Here is a 27,975-nt window from a genome sequence, read left to right as displayed (position 1 = left end):
ATTATTTGAGTATCCTTTTTATGCATGTGGAGAGACAGCTGTGAATTTGTGTTTATTTTTCCCCTTTTCCTATACAAATCACAGCATTTCGTGCCTACTCTTCTCTGCTTTGCTTGTTTTTGGTAACTTAATCTGTGCTTATCTATAGATCTTGCCTTGTCATTACTTAGAAGCTTGTTTATGGTTTTCAGCTTTATTGAGGTATATTTGACAGATAATTCCTGGGTTTTTGTTTGTTTGTTTTATAATTACAGAGAATTTCACTGTTTAGATCTCTCATAACTTACTTTTACCAACAGTGCTACATACAGTCAGGTCTGTTATTATGTTTGTTCTGAATACGTGAATTTGTTACAACACTGTTGATATGTCAGGGAACAATTTGAACATAATGTGAATCCTGCATTTGCTTCTGTGTGATTTAGTCTGGGAGAAAAACCAGGAGAACATAGAAAACAGGACCCAGCTGAAGTGAGCTGCTTAGGAATACGCAAAACACACATACTGTAAACATTTCCTTAATTCATTGAATGTGTTATGAGCTACCTCCATCCACATCTGGTGTTATAACTTAATTTTCGATTTCAGATAACCCTTTCTCTCATGTCTCAATAACCAACTCATAGGGCTATAGCCCATTTCTAGCAAACTTCTGATCTCTTTCAAGGTAAAATCCTAGAGTGCTGTGCCCTTAATCCTGTTTTTCCCTTAAGCCATATTTTCTCCATAAACCATATTTTTTTTTCCATGAGGTTCTTATGGCATGATTTTGCATAGCACAGAGTTTTTTTGGAGCACATGTTATACTGCACCAGAACCGCTTGTACATGATTTTACTCATGTGTGAAGATACTTGTAGGACAATTTCCAGAGGTAGACTTGCTGCATCAAAAAACGTATATACATTTGTAGTTTTTTAAAAATATAATTTATTGTCAGATTGGTTTCCATACAACACCCAGTGCTCATCCCAACAGGTGCCTTCCTCAATGCCCATCACCCACTTTCCCCCTCCCCCACCCCCATCAACCCTCAGTTTGTTCTCAGTATTTAAGAGTCTCTTATGGTTTGCCTCCTTCCCTCTTTTTTTTTTTTTTCCCCTTCCTCTCCCCCATGGTCTTCTGTTAAGTTTCTCAAGATCCACATTTGAGTGAAAACATATGGTATCTGTCTTTCTCTGCCTGACTTAATTTCACTCGGCATAATACCCTCCAGTTCATCCACTGCTGCAAATGGCAGGATTTCATTCGTTCTCATTGCCGAGTAGTATTCCATTGAATACAGTGAGACACATTTGTAATTTTAATATACATTGCCAGATTGCCCACCAGTAATGTATGAAAACGCCTATTTCCCCACACCCTGGCAGCAGCAGTTATCACATTTATAGTTTAGTTCTTTGATAGGTGAAAAATAATGTTTATATGCTTTTCATAACTGTATGTATTTTCTTTGTGGGGCAAACTCTTTTAATATAAAAGCTTTGTACGTGGCAGGGGATTTTTAAAAAATGATTATTACTTTGACAGTGGTGACTGTTCATACCTAAATAACTCAAAGTTAAATTTTTTTCTGAAAAAGTCACTGTGCCTAACAGCAAAAGCAGCTCCTTTCAGAGCATCTAAACCTTCTAATAGTATTAGAAAAGTTGTGAATTTTATTAACATCCTTGAATTCTGACATCAATTTTTAGCCAAAGGGACATGTGTAAACACAGTAAGCATTTTGATATATCTTCCAGACTAGGGGATCAATACCCATAATACCATCCTCAGGAAATTTTACATTAGTTGTGCATACATTTTTTATTTTTTACACTGGGGAATTGAAAGCTGTGTAAAGAAAGCAAGGAGAATATAAGAAAGTGTAAAAAAAAGGCAGAAAAGATGTTTTTGAGTATTCATGCATTTATATATCGTAAGTTACAGCAATTGAAATGATAAATATTTTTTAAATTCATCCTACTAATTAAAAAAAAAATAACATTTATTCACTTTCTGAGAGACAGAGACAGAGTGTGAGTAGGGCAGGGGCAGAGAGAGAGGGAGACACAGAATCTGAAGCAAGCTCCAGGCTCTGAGCTGTCAGCACAGAGCCCGATTCAGGGCTTGAACTCACGAACCGTGAGATCATGATCTGAGCCAAAGTCGGACACTTAACCGACTGAGCCACGCAGGTGCCCCCCATTCTACTAATTTTTAAAATACAGAGTATAAGAAGGAAATTTTAAAAGTCGTCCGTAATCACTTTGTCCTATCCCTTCTGGTAATCCCTGTTGACACTTAGAAAAAAAAATATTTTTTCTAAATTTCTAAAAGTTTTTGTAGCTCTTTCAAGTATGATATTTAAGACACAGAAAGTGGTGTTTGATGTTCTAATAACAGCGTTATTCAAAGTGTTGTCCATAGGGCCGTCAGTTTGTGGTAGCGTAAGTTAGAAATGGAAAGTGTTTAGAGGTTCTTAACATCAGTTCGACCCAGTAATTTCCAGTCTGTTGAATGTAATAATAAAAATTGTTGGCTTGGGGCGCCTGGGTAGCTCAGTAGGTTGATTGTCCGACTTAGGCCCAGGTCATGATCTCACTGTTTGTGAGTTGAAGCCCTGCATCAGGCTCTGCGCTGACAGCATGGAGCCTGCTTCGGATCCTCTGTCCCCCTGTCTCTCTGCCTCTCCCCTTCTTTCTCTCTCTCTCTCATAAATAAATATTTAAAAAAATTGTTGCTTATATTTTATACAGTTTTAGAATTAATTTTCTGATAATTTTTTTGATGTATTTTTGTTAAAAGTGTTACCCTGAAACAGATTGGAGATTTAAAGAGCAGGTCTTCACAGGCCCTTTGAGCAGCTGTGCTCTTGTTTATTTCATTGATCAGTCCTATTTGAACTGGTCTTTTTCTTCTCTCACTAGTCTCCCCAGAGAGGGGCTTCCATACCTCATTCATCAGGGATGTGCCAGGGAAGATCCTCCTACCAAAGTAAAAATGTTGGGAGGAAAGAGGGTAAAATATCCGATCTTGGAAGGTAGAAACTGCAGAGGGTGACCTCTTTTCTCCCCAGAGGAGCCTAGGAGTTGGATTTTGGATAAAACTAATTCAGTAGGAGAACTGCAGGGATTTTAAAATGAAGAAAGGAGATGTGAGGGGGTTCTGTCCTGTGCCACTTTCCCTTCCTTCCTTCAATTCCTTTTCCCTTTTTCTCCTTCCTCCTCCCTCTTCTCCCTCTGCTTTCTCTCTCTTTTTCTTTTTGGTCTGGATGGTTAGGAAGTTTGAGGATTTTTTTTTTTTTTAAATTAATGTGATACTTGGACATGTGTGTTTCTCCTGGAAGGTGGATGAGGCTTAGTGAGAGTTAATTAGGGCGGCAATTTAGAGTTAAGTTTTCAAGGCGAGTGATTTCCTTTCTGCTTTAGCCAGCCTTGTTTATCTAAGTAGGAGGAAAGATAGATGAAATTTAGGGAGTAAACTGTTCAAGAATAAAACATGTGCATTTGGCTGGAGAGTGAAATGTATTATCTCTGGAGGGAGAGTGGCAGAGACGTGCGGTGGGAGGGCAGCTCAGCTGGTGGTCACAAGATGGACTTTGGAATCATACTACCTGTGTTCCAGTCTCAGTGCTGTGACCTCCTAGCTTTGTGACCTTAGACTAGTAGCTGAAGCGGCCTGTGCCTTACTTTCCTCACTGATAAATTAGCAATGCTAGTACTTACCCTGCAGCATTTTCGTGAGGTTAAATGAGTTAATACATGTAAAACATCTAACTCTCCAATGTTATTTGTCCTTTCTTCTTCTTTACTATTAGCATCAAGCCTGCACTGGGTAGTGGGCTGAAATAGATAATTATGGATGTTGCCACTGGTGTAGGTACTAACCAGATATTTCATAGGATGGGCACATGATGAGGTTTCTTCCTTTCTAGTTTGCCATTTTGAAAGTGTTGTTGTTTTTTAAATCAGCAAACAAGTTTGTAATAATGACTGATTGGAAATGGTAGATGTTGCGTGTTTCTTAAATGATTTCCCATATCTCCATGGGACCATTAGTCACAAAAGGGGCATGGAAAGATTAATGCTATAGTGGCAAGGCACCTTGAATTATATAGTCCAAACTGCTTCCCCACCCCACCACTTTTTTCCCTTAAACAGCTTGTAGGAGCTCAGGACAGATGAGTTCAGTGATGGACGTAATTAGTTTTGCAAATAACTTTCTTCCGTGTTAATTCTGTATTTAAATTATTACTACAAAAATTCCTTATTGCAAAAGATTCCTTAACCTCTCTTAAGCCAGTGGAAGTTTAAATTGAGTAATATGGGTATTTTTCGCCCTCCTCTCCCAAAATAATAGTTTTATAATAGCTTATCATCACTTAGGAGGAAGCTGTTTTTTGATGCTGCACCTTCACATTGGTACAAGAATAGCTCTAACATTGTCCAGGTCATATGTGAATTTATTTTAGAGTTACGCCGGCTTTTTCCTCCTAGCTGTTTGTATCTGTCACTTGGCCACCAGAAGGAATTCTTTGGTTACCAGTTAAACCACCCAGTGTTCGATGTAGTCCTGTTTCAAAAGGCCCAAACATCTGATTATGTGTACCACCTTTGATACCTGAGACTGGCTTTTTATCTTTCAAACACTCAAGAGAAGTCATTTGAGCATCTAACTCTGGATCACTTGGAATTCTACACTTTTATATTCTCACTCTATTTTGCTTGTTTCTGTTACTATTAAACAGCAGGTTGTGATAACTTGATATAACATTAAATTATTTAACCTGAAAGTTTTATATAGTAAATGCAGAATGATAGGGAAATTGACTGTGTTTAGTTAGCTCACACAATATCATTTTATTCCTGTTTGGAGTGATTACTGTTACATTTTTATGGGAAAATTTAAATATCCTATGTGGAGGTGATTTACAGTACCCTGAATAAGAATTCTATCTGGCCTAAGAGTCCTCCTTCTGTCTTCTTTCTTCCATTTACCAGTATCATCACAGTTTAACAGAAAGTTTAGTGTGTTTATTATTTAGTAATGATAAAATAATAAAAATCTAGGTTCTCTGAACTCTAGCTAGATTGAAACTCGTATTTCATTTTATGGCATTTACCTAAGTAAAGCAAAAATATTTGTAGTCTGATTGAACTAACTATGATATGTAATGAAAATCAGAACTTCATGGTATTATTTTCATGGAGAAAGACCATTTACTATGTGTAACTAAAATTGTGTAATGAATGATATTCTTGTGTCTGATTGTTTACTCACCAATAATTTATTGAATACTTAACTCTTTTTCATTTTCAGATTCATATGTCCTATATAGTGCCCATGGCACATGGCTGTCTGCCTTCTGCTTAGACATACCCAGAAATAGGAATCTCATTACTTTGCAAGGAAAACATTTTGTTTCTGGAATGTTCTGAATGTTTTCAAGTTCTTAACTGTTCTGAGAAAAGAAATCTTTCTTTCTTTAACTTGTACCCAAGGGCCCTAGTTCCTGCTCAGAGGATTATTAGATTCCTGGGTCCTCACTAAGCTTTCTAAATCAGAATCTCTTGTAATGAGTCTCCATAGTCTGTACTTAACATAAAAAGTTCCCCGCAAGATTTTGATCAGCCAAGTGTGGGAATCACTGCTTTGTAAAACACAGTAATTATATACTGTCTTTTCAACACCATCTATTTTTAATTAGTAATTCCTTGTATGATATGCCTTTTGGGTCTTTCACTGTTCTAATTGTGGTTGTTTTTCTGGTACTGAATTACACATAATATTCCTGATATGACCTAAACATATAGAATACAGCGGAACTAACACTTTTCCTAATGTGAATAGTGCTTTTTTTGTTTGTTTTGTTTTAAGTGCAGCCTAAGACTATAGTGCTACTTAAAAATAATTTAAAGGGGTGCCTGGGTGGCTCAGTCGGTTGAGCATTTGAATTTGGCTCAGGGCATGATCTAACTGTTGTGAGTTCAAGCACTGCATTGGGCTCACTGGCGTAGAGCCCACTTCAGATTCTCTGTCCCCCCTCTCTCAGACCCTTCCCCCCTCATGCTTTCTCTCCCCAAAATGAATAAACATTTATTAAAAAAAGATAATTAAAAAACCCAACAGATTGTCACACTATTGACTTATAAGGATGACATGGCCTTCTAAAATCTCCTTGGTTTTATTTTTTTAATTTAATTACGTTTTTAAAATGTTTTTATTTATTTTTGAGAGAGAGAGAGACAGAGTGTGAGCAGGGGAGGGGCAGAGAGAGAGCGAGACACAGAATCTGAAGCAGGCTCCAGGCTCTGAGCTGTCAGCACAGAGCCCAACATGGGACTCAAACTCATGAACTGCAAGATCATGACCTGAGCCGAAGTCAGACACTTAACTCACTGAGCCACCCAGGCACCCCAGTTTAATTTTTTTATTTAGTTTTTAAGTTTTGTTTATTTAAGTAATCTCTACACCCAACGTGGAGCTCGAGCTCATGAGCCTGACATCAAAAGGTGCATGTTCCTCTGACTGAGCCAGCTAGGTGCACTACTCTGATTTTGTTTTTGTGGGCTGCTTGTCAAGCCAAAAGATTTTATTCAGTTTGAATTTCTCTTTGTTTGTTTGTTTGTTTTTGCTTCTGAATCTAAATACTGGGTTGTAGATTTATCACTGTATATTTTATGTATCTTCAAGTTAATAAAGAGCTTTTAAATCCTTTTTCCACAGCCCAGCATAGTCCTCTCTTTTATACCCTGTTTTTTTCACATTTAAAAATTGATATACATACCTCCTAAGTCTGTAAAAAGGTGCCAGATGAACATATAGGAAGGGGGGGAGGGGAAAGAGGAGAGAAGGAAACAAATCACAAGAGACTCTTAATGCTAGAGGACAGACTGAGGGTTGATGGAGGTAGGGGGATGGAAGATGGGCTAGATGGGCGATGGGTTACTAAGGAGGGAACTTGCTGTGATGAGCACTGGGTGTTGTATGTAAGTGATGAATCACTGAAGTCTACTCCTGAAACCAATACTGCACAGTATGTTAACTAAAATTTAAATTACAAAAAAATGTTGCTTGAAACAAATATTGAATCAACTTCAAAAAATAGAGCTTGTGTTAATGATTTTTTATGATTGTGTAGTAATTATCAAGTGAAATTTAAGAAAGGAGATTTCATGAAATAGTTTTATTTATTTACTTAAAAGATTGTTTTAATGTTTGTTTATTTTTTGAGAGAGAGGCAGAAACAGAGCATGAGCAGGGTTGGGGGGGCAGGGCAGAGAGAAAGGGAGACACAGAATCCAAAGCAGGCTCCAGGCTCTGAGTTGTCAGCACAGAGCCCGATGCGGGCTTGAACTCATGAATCGCGAGATCATGACCTGAACTCAAGTAGGACGCTCAACCGATGGAGCCACCCAGGCACCCCTCATGAAATATAGTTCTAGATTTGGGAGTGAAGAGAATAAATATACTAAAAAATCCATTTTAATTAAAGGTGGGTGTTATCTGCCAGTTTTTTGTTTTTTATCTTTTGCATTGCTTCAAGGAGTTTTTGGTTTGCATGTCACTTAGGGAGAGCAAAATGCCTAGTGTCCCTTCTTCCTCTATCCAAACAAAATAAAAGGCAACAAAACAAAAATAACATTTATTTGAAAAAAAATCTTTACACCTGAAACTTGCTATAACTCTTCAGAGAATTCTCAGTAAAAATGTATGTTTCTGTTCCATTGGTTTTGTGCCAGAACAATGTTTAGTCCATGGAGTGTGCCTGTGGTTAAAGAATCTGTTGCAAGGAATATGTTTCTTACCTCAGTGTTTCTGACCTATAGATATTACATCTGAGCATGTTGGTCTCTAGGTTATGTTTGTGTTGAACAGAGTAGCTGGAGAACTCATGGACTAGTTAGAGGCTTTTGTTCCTGGAATAAAAGTTTTCTAACTGAAATGATATTCTAATATTGCTTGGAAGTTGAAGAAATGGCTTGTAATGATTGCGAGCACAGAATAATAACTAAGCTAGCCAGGTGGTTGATAGATTTTCCTGGAAATGTATTCTTAATGTTTAACTTTTGAATAGACGTTGTGTGTATGGAAGTGATGTTTGTAAAAGGCAAAATGTTAACCTGTGAGATAGAAGAGCAAATACAACATTTGTTGTTATCTGATCTTTTGTCATTTTACATGTAGAAATGGAAGATTTTGTGAAGAGACGGTAGTTAGTGTTGTAAATGTTATCTGTTAATTTTACATACTTTTAACAATTAAAAAGTATAACTGTGTGTTACCTCCCTTTTCCTACCCTACCACACGCACACACACACACACACACACACACACACGGCGTTCCTTATGCACTCGTGTATTTTATGTACTCATTAACGGTTTGCTGAAGGAATGGAACCCATGTCAACTACTCTAACATAACCAAAGACTTTTAAGTACATTAATCTCTCATTCAGTAATGACCAACATTTGGTAGTGATGTATACTACAAGAAAAGCGTCACATAGATCCTACTAGATTTACGTGTAACTTCTGTTAATAAATTCTTGTTTTCTTTAACAACATGGCTTTAATGTGATCCCTGGGCCCTTACTCTGAGGAAAGAGGTGGTTTGATTTATTAAAGTGGGAAACAGGGTGAAGATGAAACAGCAGACAGAATGCTTCAGGCATATTCTCTTAGGCAAACCAAAATCTTACCCCCTCCATTCCCTCACTCCCACCCCTGAGTAGACTTTACACAACTGTGAGCAGTGACATTGCTTAATGAACTTTCCTTAACTGCTATCAGCAGCCTGTCCCTTGCCAAATCCAGTGTCACCCAAAGCTCAGGAACATATGGTGCACCAACTGCACCAGAACAAGAGTCATTCAGTGTTGATCCAGTCTGTTTTACTCTTAGTTTAAAAAAGGAAAAAAAAAAATAGTGGCATTGACCTAAGAACATTTCCTTTCCATTTCTAGTTGTTCTTTGTGGTTGTGTGTTTGCTTTCTGTGGAGGAGGTGAAACATTTAAAGTAAATCGACGTTTTGTGACTAGAGACCAGAGTGCTAGAAGTGATCTACCAACATTTGGTGCTATCTTGATAAAAGCCAACTGTGCAGGCAAGTTTATTGGGTTAGAAAAATAAACATGGAACTGCAAGAGAAGGCACAGGAGACCTGCTAGGGGGTACTGGTGGTAGTTCTGACCTATACAAAAAGAACTGGAAGGAAAAATATCCTTAGGATTTTTTTTCTCAACAAATTGTAAGCAGAATGAATAAAATAGTCCCATAAAAGGAAACGTTAACTCCTTTCATCTAAGTGTTGACGGGTCTTGGTTCTGGAGGGCTACAGATATACAAAGGAAGCTGAGACCACACTTCCTGAGACAGGAATGGAATGAAGACGTGCCCATCTTCACAGGATGAGGGACAAGTGCACAATCAAGAAGCACTGAAAGGAACAAGGAGTTGACAAACGTGGATTTCTTAGAAACAGTATGGCATCTGGGAGTGATAGTTGCATATGTAAGCAGTCCTTTCTGGGCAATGGCATTTTTAAGGAGACCATACTAGTTGATGTGGAAGCAGCTTGTAAATTTAGATTCTTGGTGCCTGGGTAGTGGATTTGGTAGAGCATCTGACTCTTGATTTCTGCTCAGGTCATGGTCTCACAGTCGTGGAATCGAGCCCCATGTCAGGTTCTGTGCCTCTCTGTTTCTCTTAAGATTCTCTCTGTTTCTCTCCCTCTGCCCCATCCTCCCAACCCCCCATTCTGTCTTTCTCTCTCAAAAACAAAATAAAACAAAACAAAAAAACACCAAAAAAACCAAAAAAAAAAAAAAAAAAAACCCTGCAAGAGGTAAATTCACATTCTTCATAAGTTATTTATTGTCGTATACTGTGCCCATTATTGTATGGCTTTTGGCAGCCTAGCCAGCCTGGGCTCTTAGTTTCCGTGTCACTTTCTCCCTAGAATGTAGACACCCTTAACTACTTGCCATACCTTGGAAATGGTAGTACTTTTTATATCATCATGTGTTTCACATGCTTTTTATTTTTCCCCAGAACACATAATACCGCTCCCATTTTATTTCTGCAAATTCCAACTTCTATTTTAACATTCAGGACAATTGTCAATATCCCTGACAAACCTTCTTCATGTCATTTAGGTATATTAGTCATTCCAGTATTTATGTTGATAACTTTTATACATTTATTACTCTCTAGTGTCCCAGAGTATCCTTTACTTTTACTTGTCTTGCTGCCTAGAGTGCATTCCCTCTAGATCTATTCATGGCGCTTTCTCTTCATTCTGGTTTCTGTTCAGATGTCACCACCCCAGGAAGTCTTTTCTGACTACTTTACCATAAAAGAGCATCTCCTGATGCTTTTTGTCCTCTTTCTCTTCTTTATTTTTCTTCTTTAATACTTATTTTTGATATTTTATTTATCTTCATGTTTATTTGTTGATTGTCTCTTTCCCCCTGGCTGAATTTAAGCTCCATGAAGGCAAGGACCTCATTCTGTTCGTTGTTGTATCACTATGCCTAGAACAACTGGGCACATAATAGACACTTAAGTATTTCTTAAATGATGGAATAAATGAATATTTGCTTTCCCCATTAGCCTAATAATTCATTCTTATAGTCATTAGCATCTGGTCCATATGTAATCATTTAGTGAATGTATATGAACAAATGAATGCATGATTCAGCATTAAATGCCAGAAAGCTCAGGTACTACCAGTAGGAAGATTCTTGTCCCTTAGAATTAAATATATAATAGAATTAATATTCATCCTAGAAGAAAAAATCATTTGGGATCTGAAAATGAAGATAAGCTAGATTCTCTTCCCTCCTAGTTAGCTCTGAAACTTAGCCTTTTGGATTTCTAATGTTGATACAGTTTTAAGTTTTTGAAAAGTAGTCATGTTTGTCATTTTAATGTTTTATAATAGAGAAATAAAAATAATATATATAATTAGTGAAGAGTACAAAAGTTATTTTAATGCCAGAGTGAGTAATGGATACTAATTATAATGACTTTTAGACTAATGAGAGATGGTAGTCTGTATAAATATTTATTATGGTTTAGAGTTAAAAGGGACCCTAGAACATTTGGTCCAGCTCTCTTATAGAGCTGGGCAGAATGAGGCCAGACATGTGAATGATTTGCCCAAGGTCATAGGATTTGTTAGTGTTAGAGTTAGAATTACCCTCAAGTTTCTTTTGTAATACTAAGAGTTGCAAGAGTGTGGGATAACACTTTTCATGCACAGTTTGTAGAATTATAAATGGTTGCAAATATTCTTGTTGGCATTCTAGTATCATAGATCAAAAAATTAAATGTGCATATCTTTTTAAAAACAGTTCCTGAAGAAAATATCAGTTGAGTATGCCATAATAAATGTATAATACTTTCATCACTTTATGTTAAACATAAGAACAAAGGAAATTGGAAATCAGTTAACTTACTAAACAATAGCCTGTTTTGGTAATTCATTAAATGTTTATTGTGTGTTTTTTTTTTAATTAATTTTGAGAGAGAGAGAGCACACACGCATGCACATGCACGCATGCCCTGCGAGAGGGGGAGGGACAGAGAGAGAGAGAGAGGAGAGAGAGAATCCCAAGTGGGTTCCATGCTGACAGTATGGGGCTTGAACCCATGTACAGTGAGATCATGACCTGAGCTGAAACCAAGAGTCGTACGCTTAACTAACTGAGTGACCCAGTTGCCCCTAGTCTGTCTTAATTTTAAGTCCATGTACAATAGACCTATAGAGACATAAAAGGCATAGTCATTGCTTAGAAGAAACATCTTTCTGGTCTGCAGCCCAGCAAACTGTTGGTTAGAGTTTGAGATGAAATAAGGACAGAAATGAATAGGTATCTAGAAACTTTTGTAGTTTGACAGAGTAATTTTATGTCTGTTGAATCTGATGATAAGAAATTTGGTCTTATATTTTATATATTCTTTAAATTTTGTTTTCCAGTAATTTGTCTTCATTAAAGATTACAGAAGAATTGGTATAAGGCAGACGGGGGAAAAACTTTCCTCACAGTGTCTTTCACCGCAGATAGTTTGAGGAGCATTGCTTTATGGAGAGTTACATACACATGTGAAAGTTAAATAGTAGATATGGGAGAGGACGATATCAGTTCTTTATATTGTTTTTCTGAATTCAGTATCAAATGTAGTGTCTTACTGGAATAGGCCCTTATTAAATGTTAGTGATTTTAACAGTTACCTGCCATTAGCATGTGAAGTCATGATTTTGTACCACATTAAATAAATATTAACCCTGCTTTGAGTTCTTAAATTTTCTTGATGCTAATGGATTTCTTGTTTTGAAACATTTTTGGGGCGCCTGGGTGGCTCAGTCGGTTAAGCATCTGACTCTGATTTCGACTCAGGTTATGATCTCACGGTTTATGAGAGTTGACAACACGGAGCCTGCTTGGGATTCTCTCTCTCCCTCTCTCTGTGCCTGTGTCCTGCTCTCATGCGCACTCTCTCTCTTTCTCTCTCTCTCTGTCTCAAAATAAATAAATTTTTTTTTTAAAAAAGAACTTTAGATTGTGATTTTCAAAGGACTAGTGAATTTTTTCCTTGTGTCATAAAAGTATGCTGCTACTGGTAGTTTAGGAACCACACTTTGAGAAACATTGTTCTAAGGTTTCATTAAATCATTCATTCTTAACATTTTTTTGGTCATAGATGCCTTTGAGAATTTGGGGAAAGCTATGGACTGAGTCAATGGAAAATGCATGCATACTTGCACATAATTTGCACACAGTTGCAGGGGATTCATCTCATCTTTGACCAGAACCTGATAAGGAGGGAGGGTTGAAACTGTGTGTATTACAGTGTTAATCTGTTCTTAGGTAAACTAGAGTTGACCAATTCATTTTAAAATTTTATAGTTATCTGCAACATTTATTATCATTTTCCTTATCATTATAAAGTGGACTACATAAAAACACAAATATCTGTAATTAACAAATTTGTTTGATTTAAAGATGTTTGTATATGCATTCTTTTTTTATAAACCACCATGCTTTTCACATTCTGGTAGAATTATATTCACACATTAAGTACAAAGGACCTTAAGTCTTTGGATGTAAACCTATATGGATTAACTATAAAATGAAAGTGTTATGTGGTGTGTTAATAGTGATTTACAGTATACGAAGGCATGTTTTGGGGCGTCTGGGTGGCTCATTTGGTTGAGCATCTGACTTTGGCTCAGGTCATCGTTTCACAGTTCGTGAGTTTGAGCCCCGTGTCGGGCTCTGTGCTGACAGCTCAGAACCTGGAGCCTGCTTTGGATTCTGTGTCTCCCTCTCTTTCTCTCCCCCTCCCCTGCTCATTTTCTGCCTCTCTCTGTCTCTCAAAAATAAGTAAATGTTAAAAAAAAAAAAAAAGAGAAGGCATGTTTCTATTTTATTAGGATGCTGGTCAAGAAGAATAAAGATGTTACTTTAATAAAGAAGGATTCATTATGGAAAAGAGATTTAGACTACTAGAACAAACAGTCTTAACAGAAGCCCTGTGTTTGAACTAGGTAGCTCAGTGACTACATAAAGAAAGAGAAGGCATAATCACCCTCTGATTTCCCTTTGGTTTTGTGAGGCACAATGACACACACTTTAAGGTATTTGCTTTATTGCTACCATATAAGGTGTATTCTCAGACTTTTGGGTAAAACTGATGACAGTTTGACTCATAAGCCAGAAAATAAGGCCCATAGTTAGAGTAACCACCACTCACATGGGTCAGGCAGGAGTTCACAAATTTACTCAGAGGGAGACCTCAGTGATTGTTTTATCTCGTCATTCTAACATACAAAAAGCGAAATCATTTTATTTCACAGAAGAGAGTATTAAAATGAATCCAGAGTAGCCTCAAATAGTGAAGGGGCATGTTCACATTAGACATCCAGGTCAGAGATTATCTTTTTCTGTGTAGTTGAGTAGCATATACAGGCTGGTTGAGGTGCCACCGCTATAGAAGCAATAGATAGATCATGCAAGACAGCACAGCTTTCAGCGCTGAGCATAGTGTTGTAAGGTGGATTAGTTAAGTACTAGAGTGACAGGAAATACGTTGGGATTTAAAAAGTGGCTTGAAGGATATGTTTGAAAAGCTGATTCAGCACTTCTCAAATATTCTTTACTTCTCACTTTAATGGCTAAAAACTCCCACCATTTCTGTTTATTTGTGATATTTGGTGACGATTGGGGAGCACTCATTGTTCAGCAGGAAAACAAGTTCTGTGAGTTCTCTGTTTTTTGGTGTAATGCTCATACATTCTTATGTGTTTCTTGGAGGGGGAGGGGTGGGAGGAGGGTGGCAGTGCAGAAAGTCACATCCATGGTATTCTGGGAAATATGTGGGAGATAAACACCTACAGACTTTGAACCAGAGGCTTATATGTCTGGATTCAAATTTTTTATCTTAGGGTAGGTACTAGAAAATACACTTTAATTGCCCATTACCTAAGTGTTTTTTCAAAATAAGGCTTTCCTCTGTGCTTTCCTCTGCCTCAAGAAAATCCTGTTGGTTAGATTGATACAATTTTATTTGTATATTCAAATTTTGGTAACAGCACTGTTAGAAAAATAACATCTTTTATTTTCCCATGGTTTAGTTCCCATGGTTTTTGGACATGGGAAATTTCTGGTAGTGTTTCTTTCTATAACTGTCATATTTATGTATTCCTTTTTTACATTTAATAAATCTGAGGGCATTCTTGTCATACCCATGGTGTTAGGGTCATATATTTCCAAGCATTCCATATTTGTTGAAAGTAGGCAGAGGTTGAAAACTTGCATGTTGGTTGTGGCTCATCATATAGGTACCTGTCTCCTGCTTGTTACCCATAGAATATAATAGGATAATTACCAAAGTAATTTTCTGAACCAGCATAAATTGTTCTTAGTAAACATCTGACTATTAAATGGTGTTATCTATATTATAAAATGATTTCTGTAATATAGTTAGGCATATATATTTCAGTAAGTTATTTCTATTGCTGACATCTGTTTTCTGAGGTTTTTAACTGCTGGCTTATTTCCAAGGGAAAGCATGCAGAGGTTTTGTGTGCATCAATTCCCTATGATTTGGAAGGATTTCTCTCAATAGAGAATTTTAAGACAGTGTTGAAGTTATTGCTATGGCTAAACATTTTGCTCTTTATGAAGAAGCTTAGGGCAATATAGCAGCTCTATTAAATACTCATTTTAAAGAGAAATCTTAGACAGTTAAGTTTATTGAAATGATACCTACCATATTGGATTTTAACTTTTAAAAATGAGAGGTCTATAATGTTTACATTGATTTTGTTTTTTGCTACAAATTTTCTATGATTGTTTTATTTCTGTGATGTGCTTGCTCTCAAGAGATAAGCTCACTACAGTGAAGGGTTAGTCTAACTGGTGTATCTCTAACTCCTTATGAATCCCAAATAGCATACTTCTTTGTGGATAAATGTTCTACTTGGTGCAGTTTTGAGATTTTTGTTTGAGTGGCATGTTCTCTTGAGATATTAGTTTATTTTTAATGCAATTTTATAAAGATGCAGTACTACTTTTCTCTTTTGTTAAAACGTTTTAAGAAGAAATGCTGCTGGAACCACAGATTTGCATGGAGGCTAAGAATTTGGGGAGGTTTGGTCATAAATTTTATTTGAGTACAGTAAAGTTAACGACACGTTTAATGACACATTAGTATTACTGTGAGTTAATTGGCTCTAAATCATAGTTATTACTAACAGTCATTTAGGTTTTTTTAGTTATTCAAATCAAAGTGTAAAATCTTCTATGATTAGTTATTACTTTGATGTTATGTTCAATTTAAATATTATTTTACACATGTGCACTTGGGTGTACAACACACCCAGAGGCAAGGCCTGGATCTAGTTGATCAAACCTAGGATACCTTGTGACCCTTTCTTCTTTCATAGTCTTGGTTCTCTGTTCTACCCTCTGTACCGGCACCTTCATTTGTTCCTCATGCAGTGTGTTCTCTTGTCTTCTTTCCTTCCTGTCCTTTCTTGACCCCCATTTCAAGGCTTCTTCACCACTGTTATCTTCTTAATTCTTATTCTTTGGCCTCTTGGTATAGTGGCAACCCCTAACTGACCTGGGAAATAGAGATACGAGGTCATCATCCTATGAGAATAGAGTTTGGAAAAGTCAGAATTGGATAGTGGTAAGCAGAGAAAGGACATGGTGAGCTGGTTCTGATCTATGGCATATTGTGTTCTGTTGCTGAATAAAGGAAAACTTTAGGCTTAGAGAAGCAGAAAGAAGAGAGTGGGTGAAGAAGGGATATTTGGTCTTTATTGATGGAGGGATGGGGAAGCCAGAAGGTCTGACTGGTCAGTTTGCAAAGCTGTCTTCTCTACACTGTAGGTCCTTGAAGCAGGTGTCCAGCCTATGTGAATTGGTGACATAGTATAATAATAATAATAATAATAATAATAATAGTAGTGAGCATTTATTTTGCATTGTGAGGTATGTGCTATGCTGGGGTTTTATTTAATCTGCTCAAGAGATCTGTGAAGCAGGTGAAATTGTAGTCCCCATTTCAAGGAGAGATAGATGAAGCTTAGAGAGGCCTGGTAAATTCATGTTACACAATCAAGAAATGGCAGAGCATGAATATGACCTCATGTTTGCCTCACTTCAAAGCCTCTGCTCTGTACTGTTTTCTTACTGTATGGACACGGGCAAGTAATTTAATCCCTTTGAAGCTCTCATTTTCCATCTATAATATAGACTAAACTACCTGATAATGGCAAAAAAGGTACAGGGTCTCTTAAAGTTGCTTACTTACTGTTGGTGCTCAGTAAATAGTCCTAATTACTTTTTCTGGATCATTTCTTTCTCAGGACAGAAAAACACTATGTGAGAAGAGCTACTCTTTTTTTTTTTTTTTTTTTTTAATGTTTTATTTGTTTTCTGAGAGAGAGAGAGAGAGCAGGGGAAGGGCAGAGAGAGAGAGGGAGAGGGAGACACAGAATCCAAAGCAGGCTCCATGGCCTGGAGCCTGATGTGGGGCTCAAACTCAGGAACCATGAGATCATGACCTGATCTATATAGTCAGACATTAACTGACTGAGCCACCCAGGTGCCCCAAAGAGCTACTCTTCTAAAATGACTGAAGAAAATTTATCTCTGGGTATTTCCTGGTGCCTTTTTCCCTTACACACACACACACACACACACACACACACACACACACACACACACTCTCTCTCTCTCTCTCCCCCCCCCCCCCCCATTTGTTTACTAAAGACTGGACTTCCTTCTCAAGAGAAAACGTCATCCTAATTGCAGATAAAGATTAAAATGCATCCCTAGGGGTTTTAGACCAAGTGTAGGTGATCAATATTAGAGCCTTTCTTATCTAGGTTAATGGGGAGGCTCAATAAGGATACCATTCTCTTGAAGAGCTTATAGTTGTCCTAGTTTACCTTCATTTCTCTGTCAGTAAACAGAAGCCCAGAGGTAGTTCCAACATGTGCAGCCCTGTATGCTTGCAATTTAAGTGAGGCCACAAAGCACTGTTTTTAAAGAAGCATACAGCCTCAATTAAGTTTATGGAAAATTATGCAACAGTAATGAAAAATGCATCTCAGGATCAAAGGACAAGCATTTGCTTGTGATTAGTTTGATTTATGCTGAGCTTGACCCAGGAGCCTCCCACTACTGCTTCCTTCCTACACATTATACATTTATGAAATACACATATACTTATGGCTGTCATATAATATGTACAAGATTTACTGATGACAGAATGTTATTACTGTTTCAAACAAATGCAAGCTATTCAGACTTGCAAAAACAAAAAATGAACTATACAAATAATGAGTGACCTTGTAGTTTTTCCTTAGCTGCTAACAATTCATTATAGTACTATATTCTACCCAATTAAGAAAGAAAAAAAAAGATTTATCTTTCTAATGAATGGATGGTCTGAGGAAGTGGTTTTGGAGATAAATGGAGCTCATAGGAGTATTCAGTAAGGTGTCGTCTTTAATAAGACTTAAATTTGTTTCTATGTGCTGGGCCTTTCCCACTAAATACAGCATTAGTTCAGGCTCTTCATGATCTTTAGTTTAAATTGTGTGATGAGAAGTCCTGAGCATTGAATAATAAACATGGTTAGAGATTTAGAAAAGATGCTTATGTCAAAAATCCAAGAAGACTAATATTACTGGCCCCCCAAAACTGTAGACAAAAAGGAATTTATTTGACAATTTAAATAATATATGAGTTTGATAGGAGTTAAATTTTGATCTGTTTTGTTACTCTGGAAAATTTATTTATTTATTTATTTATTTTTAATTTTTTTTTAATTTTTTTTTAACGTTTATTTACTTTTGAGACAGAGAGAGACAGAGCATGAATGGGGGAGGGTCAGAGAGAGGGAGGGAGACACAGAATCTGAAACAGGCTTCAGGCTCTGAGCTGTCAGCACAGAGCCCGACGCGGGGCTCGAACTCACGAACCGTGAGATCACGACCTGAGCCGAAGTCGGCCGCTTAACCGACTGAGCCACCCAGGCGCCCCGAAATTTTATTTCTTCAGTGTTCAACATAGTATAAATTTTTCTTACCCTTAAATATCTCAGCAGCTGTGAAAGGATTACTTTTGTTAGCGTAAAGAGAAAACAAAATCATGATATACTGGGTATGTGATAGAGAACATTTCCTTTGAAGGGTTTAAAATCTTTTTTTATACTTTGTATCTGTGAGATTTCATATATCTTTGCTCAAATAGGTATTTTTTCTTAATAATTTTAAGAACTATTTTGGTCACTTGATAGTTGTATTTTAAAATGAAATAAATTTCTAATTATGTAAAATTTTAGTTTTTCCTAATTTCACAGTGTAAACAAACCATCGCCAGTGTTAAGTAATAAATGTGTGGCATCCATTCATTCAGTATGTATTTTGTGAAGGCCTGTAGTGTGCCAGGCACCTGAGGAAACACAGACATGGGCCCTTCCTTGATGGATCTAACCTTCACTACTGTTTTCTTGATTTTAGATCCAGACATTTGTTCTCATGCACTAAGATTGGTCTGCCTTGATCATTATTTTTAAGGAAAGAGTTTGACAACTGATAGTAATCAAAACCTAGCCTAACTGAACATACAAATATCCATTGTATTTATTTCTTTGTTTCCAAATTGTGAATTGTAGCACTCAATTCATGTTTTGTTTGTTGAGGTATATAGTTTTTTAAAAAGAAGTAATTTTAGCAAAATGTTCTCTAAAATATTTAGTTGTGTTTTTTTTTAGTTTTTTAAAACTTGTGGTAATCATAACAGTAAACCATTTTTAAGTGTACAATTTATTTGCATTAAGTGCAGTTACAGTGTTGTACAACCATCACCACTATCCATTTCCAGAATTTGTTCATTATTCCAAATAGAAACTGTATAAAATCTTTTAGTTTTAAGTATCTAGAGAATATTGGTTGTTTTCTTTATTTGTGCCAAGTCTCACCTGTCTTCCAACAACCCAGTATTCAGTGTGATCTACTTGTACTTAATGAATTCTGAGCTTGCCATTTGAATTAGAATGGTTACTTTTGATTTGTATTTGTTCCATGTTTCTAGGTAGTTATTAAAATTGCATCATCTTGCATTTTACTGTAATTTTATATTTGTTTGCTTTTTTGGAACAATGAAATATATATGAACTTGGAAGGAGATCAAACTGAGTAATGTGAACATGGAAAATTTAATACAGAAGGGAAGAAAAACTGGGGATTAAAGACTGTGGTACACAAAAAAGTCTGATAGTCTCAGACACAACTGGTTTCCTTCCCCTCCTACTAAATGCCTGGAGCAGGAAGCATATCTAGTGTAAAAGATATTTGGGTCTGATCTAAAAGAATTCAGTACCCCAGACACTGGATATGAATTGGACTCAACAGGAAGGATTGTTCGGTTAAATCCGCTGTCTGTGTTACTCTTTGTGCTCAAAAGTACAGCTGTTTAAAGAGTTCTAAACATTATTTTTGAAAGAATTTAAATACCCTATTCACATTACAGATGCTAAAATGTCATTTGCTTGGCTACTTCTCTTCCTCATTCATAACAATCACATGGTACTGTTACACAATAAAGAAATGGAGAAATTATCAGGGAACCGTTTTCAGAAAATTTAGCAAGTAAGAATTTAAGGAAATAGGAAAGTTATTTGTTACCTGTTAATCAAGATAACTTTTTATTAATTTGTCTAAAAGTATATAAATCTACTTTTCTTTTGATATAAGCAAAAGTATAATTTTCATCTGCGTTTATTCTCTGTTTTTTAAGGAGTGACACTCCTAATGAAATCTATTCATTACAGCTAAAAGATGGAGGCAAAGCATCCCAGGCAAATGTAAGAATAGGCGATGTGGTTCTCACCATTGATGGAATAAGTGCACATGGAATGACTCATCTTGAAGCCCAGAACAAGATTAAGGGTTGTACAGGCTCTTTGAATATGACTCTGCAAAGGTAATTTGCATTTTTTTTTTTTTTTAACCTCAGAGAACAATACTGAGGAATGTGTTTTTGTGTATCTGATTCATGGTATTAACTCAAGTTTCTACTACCACTGTTTCAAGTAGATAAATTAAAAAATGTAAAGGCTTTTAAATTGAATAATTGAACAGTATGACAAATTGGTGAAAGCTTTGGATTATTTCCCCATAAAAAGACATGTATTCATGTATTCATAAAAATTGTATGTTCAGTTTTAGAAAATCTAAGATTTCCTAAAATTTCTCAGTAAAGTACAGGCTAAAAATTCTTATTATAGGGTAAAACTCTTGGCCTTAATATTCTGGGCAGTATATTAGAGGGTATTATTTCAAGATCTAGTTTGGCTTTTTCTTAGTATGTCTTTTGCCCTTTTTTTCCTGGGTAGAAAAATAATTTTTTTATATACTCATTTGAAATGCAAATTTTCTGAACTTACTGTTTTGTTTTTTAAAGTTACTCTGGCTTTAGTTATAGCATAGCTAATCATCTCATTGATTATAATATATCAGGCATTTTGAGCATTTCAACATTTGACCTGCTGCCTTGAAATCATGTGGATTGCTTGCTAAAATTACTGACAAAATCAGAACATCAGAAAGGACCAAGAATTATATTTTAATTAGCTGCCTATGATTATTATGAATTATAACATCAGGCTGAGGGGAAGGAAGGTGAAGGGGAGTGGGGAGAAGGTGACTGACTGATGGCTCTGAACCTTTAGGCTTATGGGGAAGGTGGGTATGGAGGGTTTTAAATAAGTCTTGTGTTTGATGATTACAGACATATTCTCTATTTCTGTAAAATTTGGAAGACACCATTTTCTTCCTTGAAACGTCTCAGCCTTCCATAAATTATTGTGTATATTATAAATTTTTAAGAGGGGAATAACATGTGGTACCAAACGTATTTGGCTATGGAACCGTTTTTCCTTGGAGTCTCTCCTGGGACTATTTAAAGGCTATACACAGGCTAAATTTTATGTACTTGTCTGGAAGAGTATCAGTTTGGTCTTAAAACTGAATAGGAGAAATTTTTGTGAACTTAGACTTACAGATTTACTTTGATGTAACCATTCCTCCCCTCGCCCCTCCCCCCCCCCCCTTTTCTTTTGGTGGGAGAAATTCATTTCAGTGGGACTATTTGGTCAAAGGTTATTCATATTTAAATATCAATAGCTATTAGGTATATATTTTAATGCATATAAAGGAGTCAATGAGAAAAAATAACCTTGCTAAAAAGTTCTATTTCTGTAGTGTCCTTTCTGTTCTAGGTACTGAGACATATAACACAAAATTATTGTTACTAATTATATGAAAAGTAGCCATTTTTGTTTATAGTCATTTTTACAAAGTATGAATTTTGAAAGGATACCATGAAGCCAAGAAGATTAAATTGTCTGAGATATTAACTAAATAAAATAAATAGAAATGGTGATGGGTGTTTCTCAAATTCTGAAGTTGAAAGTTTATGTAGAGTATAAGTTCTTTTCCTGGGCTGTGTATCCCTTCTTTCATATCAGCCTAATTATTTTCACATTACACTCCTTCTTATTTAATGACCCAGGACCCAGTGTCTTATTTTCTGTTGAAAATACTTCTGGGTCCCCTAAGAATAGATGAAAACCAGATGTTACCTTGTTTGGATGCATTTCCAATGTAAGTAATCTGTTACTGACCTTTAATAAAGATTCTTTTAAGCTACTTAACTATGAATTCAACGAGTTGTTATAAACATTTGGAGATGCAGCATAATCTTATATTTGTGAGTATGGATATTCAGGGACCCAAAACATGAGAGAGAATTTTAGAGTCCTGTTGTTATTTGTTGTAATTCTCAAGTTTTTGAATGCTTCTTGTGTTAGGCACTGTCAACCTGAAAAGAGATTTACATTTAAGAGAATTTATGGTTTAACATTGACATACTACTGAAGAAATATTTTTTTGCCTTTCAAGGAAAAAATAAAACTTTGAAGAGTTAGTTTCAATTCTTCCCTATACATACACCAGTCCCTTCTTAAGTTCTCTCTTCTCTCAAAGCAAATAAATAGTTTTCCTTCCACTTATTTCTGAATCTGACAACAGCATCCTTTTTATTATTTATTTATTTTTGAGAGACAGAGCACAGGCAGGGGCAGAGAGAGAGGGAGACACAGAATCCGAAGCAGGCTCCAGGCTCCGAGCTGTCAGCACAGAGCCTGATGCCGGGCTCGAACCCACTAACTGTGAGATCATGACCTGAACTGAAGTTAGATGCTTAACCTACTGAGCCACTTAAAAAAGTTTTTTTATTTATTTTGAGACAGAGAGAGAGAGAGAGAGAGAGAGAGAGCACGCACACAAGTGGGGGAGGGGCAGAAAGAGGGAAGGAGAATCCCAAGTAGGCCCTGTGCTGTTGGTGCAGAGCCCGATGCGGGGCTTGATCTCACCGTGGTGAGATCTTGACCTGAGCTGAAATTCAGAGTCAGATGCTTAACCAAGTGAGTCATTTAGGCACACTGACACGAGCATCCTTAATTGGCTTCCAGTCACCTTATCCTCTTTATTCCATCTATCACCAACCAGACTGCTTTGTATTCTCCTTCCAAACTGAATGACCTACAACAGTATTTGTGCTGTGTAACTCTTTTCTTCATGAACATGGACTTTGCTTTGTGAGTATGTAGTACTTCCCTTTATAGACTTTTCTTAATCCAGTTTTCCTTGAAGCAGAACCTGAGGTGGAATTCCTGTACGAGTAATATATCAAGAAAGGTTTTTGAAATGTTACAACAGAGTGAGTAAAGCAGAATTGGGAAGAAGAGGAAACTGAGATGAGCAAATAATGTGGTTTCAGGGGTTATCTAGGCTTAGCTTGATCCGGGAGGGAGCTTGGGGACAAAATCGTACTATAGAGGATGTCTTGCCCTGAGGCAAGGGAATTGGGCTTTTGTCTCCCTTCCCTTGCACTTGTTAGACATTGGCCACCAGTCGTTGAGGAAATGTGTGTGTGTGTGGATGTGTGTGCAAAGTGCATGCAGGGGAGGGGTAGGAAGTAGTTTCTCTTGTTTACACAGAAAGTGGCTGGTGTGAACCATTAGCATTTCCTTAGTTGCTGTACCAAGTTGGTAGAAGGGTTCCAGAGGAGCCAGTCTGGATACAGCACTTGCTATGAGATTCCTTCTAGACTTGAGTCCTCTTGCTCAGAGGATTAGGCTCTCTATGATCTAGACTCAGATTGTCCTCCCCAGATCATCACGACTCATCAGTGAATGCCATCATTTTATTTAGTTCCTTACTGTCCTTCACCTGCCTGGCTGCTCTCTCATGAAATTCACTTTATCAGGGATGCCTACCGACCTACATGCCAGCTCATGTCTGTCTCTGCATCCACAAAGCCCACATCAGACTTCATCTACCCATAGTCTTTTCTTTTGCAACTCATTCATTTTTTTTTCCCGTCTGAATGCCGATGACCAGTTTCTACCATTTGATTCAGCATTTAATTATATACTAGGTATAACCAGGAATAACAAGGCACATTCCATGAGTCATACAAATAAATCTAATTAGTTAATAGTTGTACCTAATACTGTCTATATAACTAATTACTCCATGTATATATTAGTTCTGCTTCTCCAGCTAGACTCCTTGAAAGCAAAGACCATGGTTTTTGCACTATTTGTGTTTAACAGCATCTTGAATAGTTTTGTGTTCTTACTCTCTAATTAATATTTGATGGATACCAGCATTAACTCCCAAACTGGGAATCGTTTGCTTATTCCACAAATAGTTTCGAGCTTTTACTATGTGCCAAGCATTGTTATAGATGCTGGGGACATGCAGTGAACGAAACAGACAAAAATCTCTGCTCTTACAGTGCTGACCTTTGAGTGAGCAGAGATAGACGATAAACAAGTAAGTAAAAGCATGTATTATATTACATGGTGATAAGTGTTATGGGGACAAACAAAGCACGTAAGGGAGATAGGGAATGCAGGGGTAAGGAATTGCAAGTTAAAATAGAGTGGTTAGGAAAGCTTCGGTGAGGTTATTGGATATTTGGGTCATGAGTATCCCAGGCAGAGGAAAGAGGTGGTGCAATGGCCCTGCCTGGGAGGCCAGATTGCCTGGAGCAGAGTGAGTGAAGGTAGACTGGTAAGAGGTAACATCAGAGAGGCAGCAGGAAAGTGGCTTGAGATGGGACAGAACTCATAGAGCCTTATGGGTCACTGTAATGTTTGTAATCAAATTTAAGTTTTCCTGGACCTAAAAAAATTGTGAGAAGGCCTTGAAGAGTTTTGGTGCTTGGCCAGACCTACCAGCAAGGTTTGGGAAATGACTTCATTATTGGAAGCAGGGGCTAGACAGAGGAGAGAGCAAGCTTCTCCCCAAGTCCCCTCAGTGGCTGTGCTGCCTTTTCCTTCTAGCGCTGGAAACACTGGATGGTTGCCACTTCTGTGGAGTTCTGCTCACCTCCACCCAAGAATCCCCAGGGGGAGAATATAAGAGAAAAGCCATTTTTGTTTTTGAAATTAAAGTTACCAGGAATCTTGTTTTGTGAAATTTTTTTGCATGAAGTACTACTGATATGTATCTATTTATTAAATAAATATATAGTGTATATATTTGATTTATCTTTTCTTTATGCCCAACCTCAGTATCCTAAAATAGGATTTAGATAAGAAAAAGTAAGATAAAGATACTTGCTTATGATTAAGGTTATTTTGTAACTGTTTTTTCTATCTAGTCTAGTTTTGGAATATTTAACAAGGCAAATAAATATATGATCTCTTTGATATCCTAAAAAAATAAGTCTTGATTCACTGTGTTCTGTGTATCTAATGCATATAGAGGTGTGGAAGATTTCATTTTAATTTGTCTTTTATCTTTGGAATAGGAGTGGAAGTTTGTTTTTCTTTTTGTTCCCCCTGCAACTGGAACTAATTCTAAGAGTACTACAACCGGACAGTGAAAAATTCTATTTGAAATTATTTTTCCTCTTGGGGAAATTAGGCAAATAGTAGTGTCCTTATATCAATTGCATTTGGCCTATACTTTTATCCAAGTCCAAGTGGATTACCTTTAAAATACATTTCTGCTAACAAAAGAAGAAAATTACTTTCTAAAGCTTTGATGTCCAGTAACTATTAAGTAACTAAATTAGAGTTGGATTCTATGAATAAGGTTTTTAACTGTTTCATTTTATTTCAATAATTCTTTGCATAACTTAGATAAACTTGCTACTAACTTACTGTATGAATTAGGGGAAGTCACTAAACTTCTGATACTTAATTTTCTTGACTATAAAATGAGGTCATGGGTGATTTCTAAGTTCCTTTAAATTCTGGTTCTTGTTCTGATTTTTCAGCTGTAAATGGATAAGTTCCCTAGAGCTTGCTATTAGATCAAACTAACTTAAGTTTGCTTATTTTGGCTGAGTGAATCAGGAAATTGGACTTTCTTTATTGGAGTTATCTTAAACTGTGCCAGGTTAGCAAAGTGACTTGTACTATTCTGCTGACTTTAAGGTGAAAGGTAGGTCAGATGGATATTCAAACAGCATTTAATCATAAAAAAAAATATTTTCTATATTTGTCCTTATTTTATGTTTTTAAATTAATCCTCTCAGAATCACAGAGAACATACATTGTTTTTTAAGTCTTCCTTGTTTCTCACAATACTGGTAGTGACAGGTCTGTGGTTTTTTTTGTTGCTTAGACTTTATTTTGTGTATAACTTATTATGATTGGAAGTGAAAGATCTAGAAGGATTAAATTTTGAAAAATATTGATGTACTCTCTTTTCTCCTCCCCTTTTCCTCATCCTTCAAACAACAACAAAAAATTGTCAGAGGTCCAGTAACTACTACTAATGAATGACAGATTGGAATAATTTAATAGGCTCACTGAGTTACAAGAAAAAAGAAAAAAGTAGCTGTTGTACCAGACTGAAACTATTAGCCTTCTTTTGTTTCATTTTAATGGATTGCTTAATGTTTTATTACTGTTAGCTTTATGGGTTCCACTTTGCTCTTTCAATAATAGCATAGAGGCAAGAGTTTAGAAAGTATTTTTTTTTAAATCAAGGTTTTCAGTTCTCTATTTGGGATATTTGAATTCGTGTGAATTAGAAAATATTTAGTTGGATTATCTTTTCATTGGAATTGCACGTTGATATTTCACATGCTTTTCTAATTTATATTCTACAGTTTAGGTTTTACTGTTTTTTTGTTTGTTTGCTTGTATTGGTTTTAGTTTTGTTTTTTAAATCTCAAGTGGGAGGGTGACCCTTTCTCAGAAGGGCTAAGTCTGATCACGTCACCCCTAGCCCCATCACTAAAATTAGCAGTGCACCTTAGAAAAAGGGAAGACAAGCATGCATTGACGTCTCTTTTGTGCAGTACTTTTAAAAAAAATATAATTTAATCCTCATATGAATCCATCAAGGAAGGAATCAACTTTCCATTTTTCAGATGAGTACATTATGGCTTCAAGAGTTTATGTGATTTACATAACAAACCCAGGTCGGTTCAAAATCTATGCCCTCCCCACCTTCTTTGTTGTAGCAATGGACTTAATGACTCCACTATCCTAATACAATTTGATAAGACAGATTAGTAACACAGGAGGGTAGCTTTTTGACTCTTTCACTGGTAAGCAATAGCAGCTCTATCCAAAACGGTACTTTTCATTTTCACTCTCACCTGTGGATCGGTATTCTAGAAGTGATATATATATATGTATATATGAACTGAAATCAGACAATTAACTGACTGAGCCATCCAGGCACCCCATCTGTAAGTAATATTTTACTTATTTTCTAGGTGTTTCATAGACCCTATATATTAGAATGAAAGGAAAATTTAAAAAAGGAGGCTAAATAGTTTAGTGGGCCACTAGACAGGAGTATTCATTTGGATGCTGACTTGTGTGTATGGTTGCCTGTCCTAAATCAGAATGTGATCTTTTAATTTTCCCTCCTAAGTTTATAGCTCTGTTGACTATATTTGCTAATTTATTTCTGTGTTAAAGTTTGAAGTCTTGGTTCTTCAGCAGGCTTCTATCTGTGTATTCCATGGGTAACTAAGGATTCAGGAATTTTGAAAAATGTATTTTTGGCTTTCTGCTCTTTGGAAAAGAAATGATAACTGTCAATTATCAAGTAAGTCAGAAGGCATAGAAGAGAGGTATTTATCTTATATCCCCTTTCCTTCATTTCAGTAGGGATAAAGATTGTTGAAAATGAACTTGAAGGCTCAAGTTAATTTTTTTTGAGAGTCTGTGGCAATTTGACAACAAATTTGATAACTATTGGTTGATCAGAGTATATTTTGCAATTTGAGATTCTTCCCCTTGAGCTTTATATCTTGAAAGTGTGTGGTTCTTTTTTTTTTTTTTTTTTTTTTTTTTTTGAGAGAGAGAGAGAGAGAGAGTGAGCAGGGGAGCAGGAGAGAGAGAGAGAGAGAGAGAGAGAGA

The 27,975-nt window shown here is 36.4% G+C and overlaps 1 protein-coding gene across 16 annotated transcripts in view; it reads left to right on the top strand.

The window, feature by feature from the left end:
* Positions 1 to 27,975, top strand: part of PDLIM5 (PDZ and LIM domain 5) — a 221,788-nt gene that overhangs the window by 48,291 nt on the left and 145,522 nt on the right. For all 16 annotated transcript variants that reach the window (XM_019464010.2, XM_019463992.2, XM_019464027.2 and 13 more), the window contains exon 3: positions 20,344 to 20,495. In XM_019464010.2, the coding sequence (XP_019319555.1) occupies positions 20,344 to 20,495 (152 nt within the window). The remainder of the gene's footprint in view (positions 1 to 20,343; positions 20,496 to 27,975) is intronic.

Source organism: Panthera pardus, unplaced genomic scaffold (genome assembly GCF_024362965.1).
Source record: "Panthera pardus isolate Hobbes unplaced genomic scaffold, ASM2436296v1 HiC_scaffold_13, whole genome shotgun sequence".
Lineage (NCBI taxonomy): Eukaryota > Metazoa > Chordata > Mammalia > Carnivora > Felidae > Panthera > Panthera pardus.
Note: the sequence above shows the minus strand (reverse complement) of the source record. Positions and strands in the feature narration are given on the sequence as shown.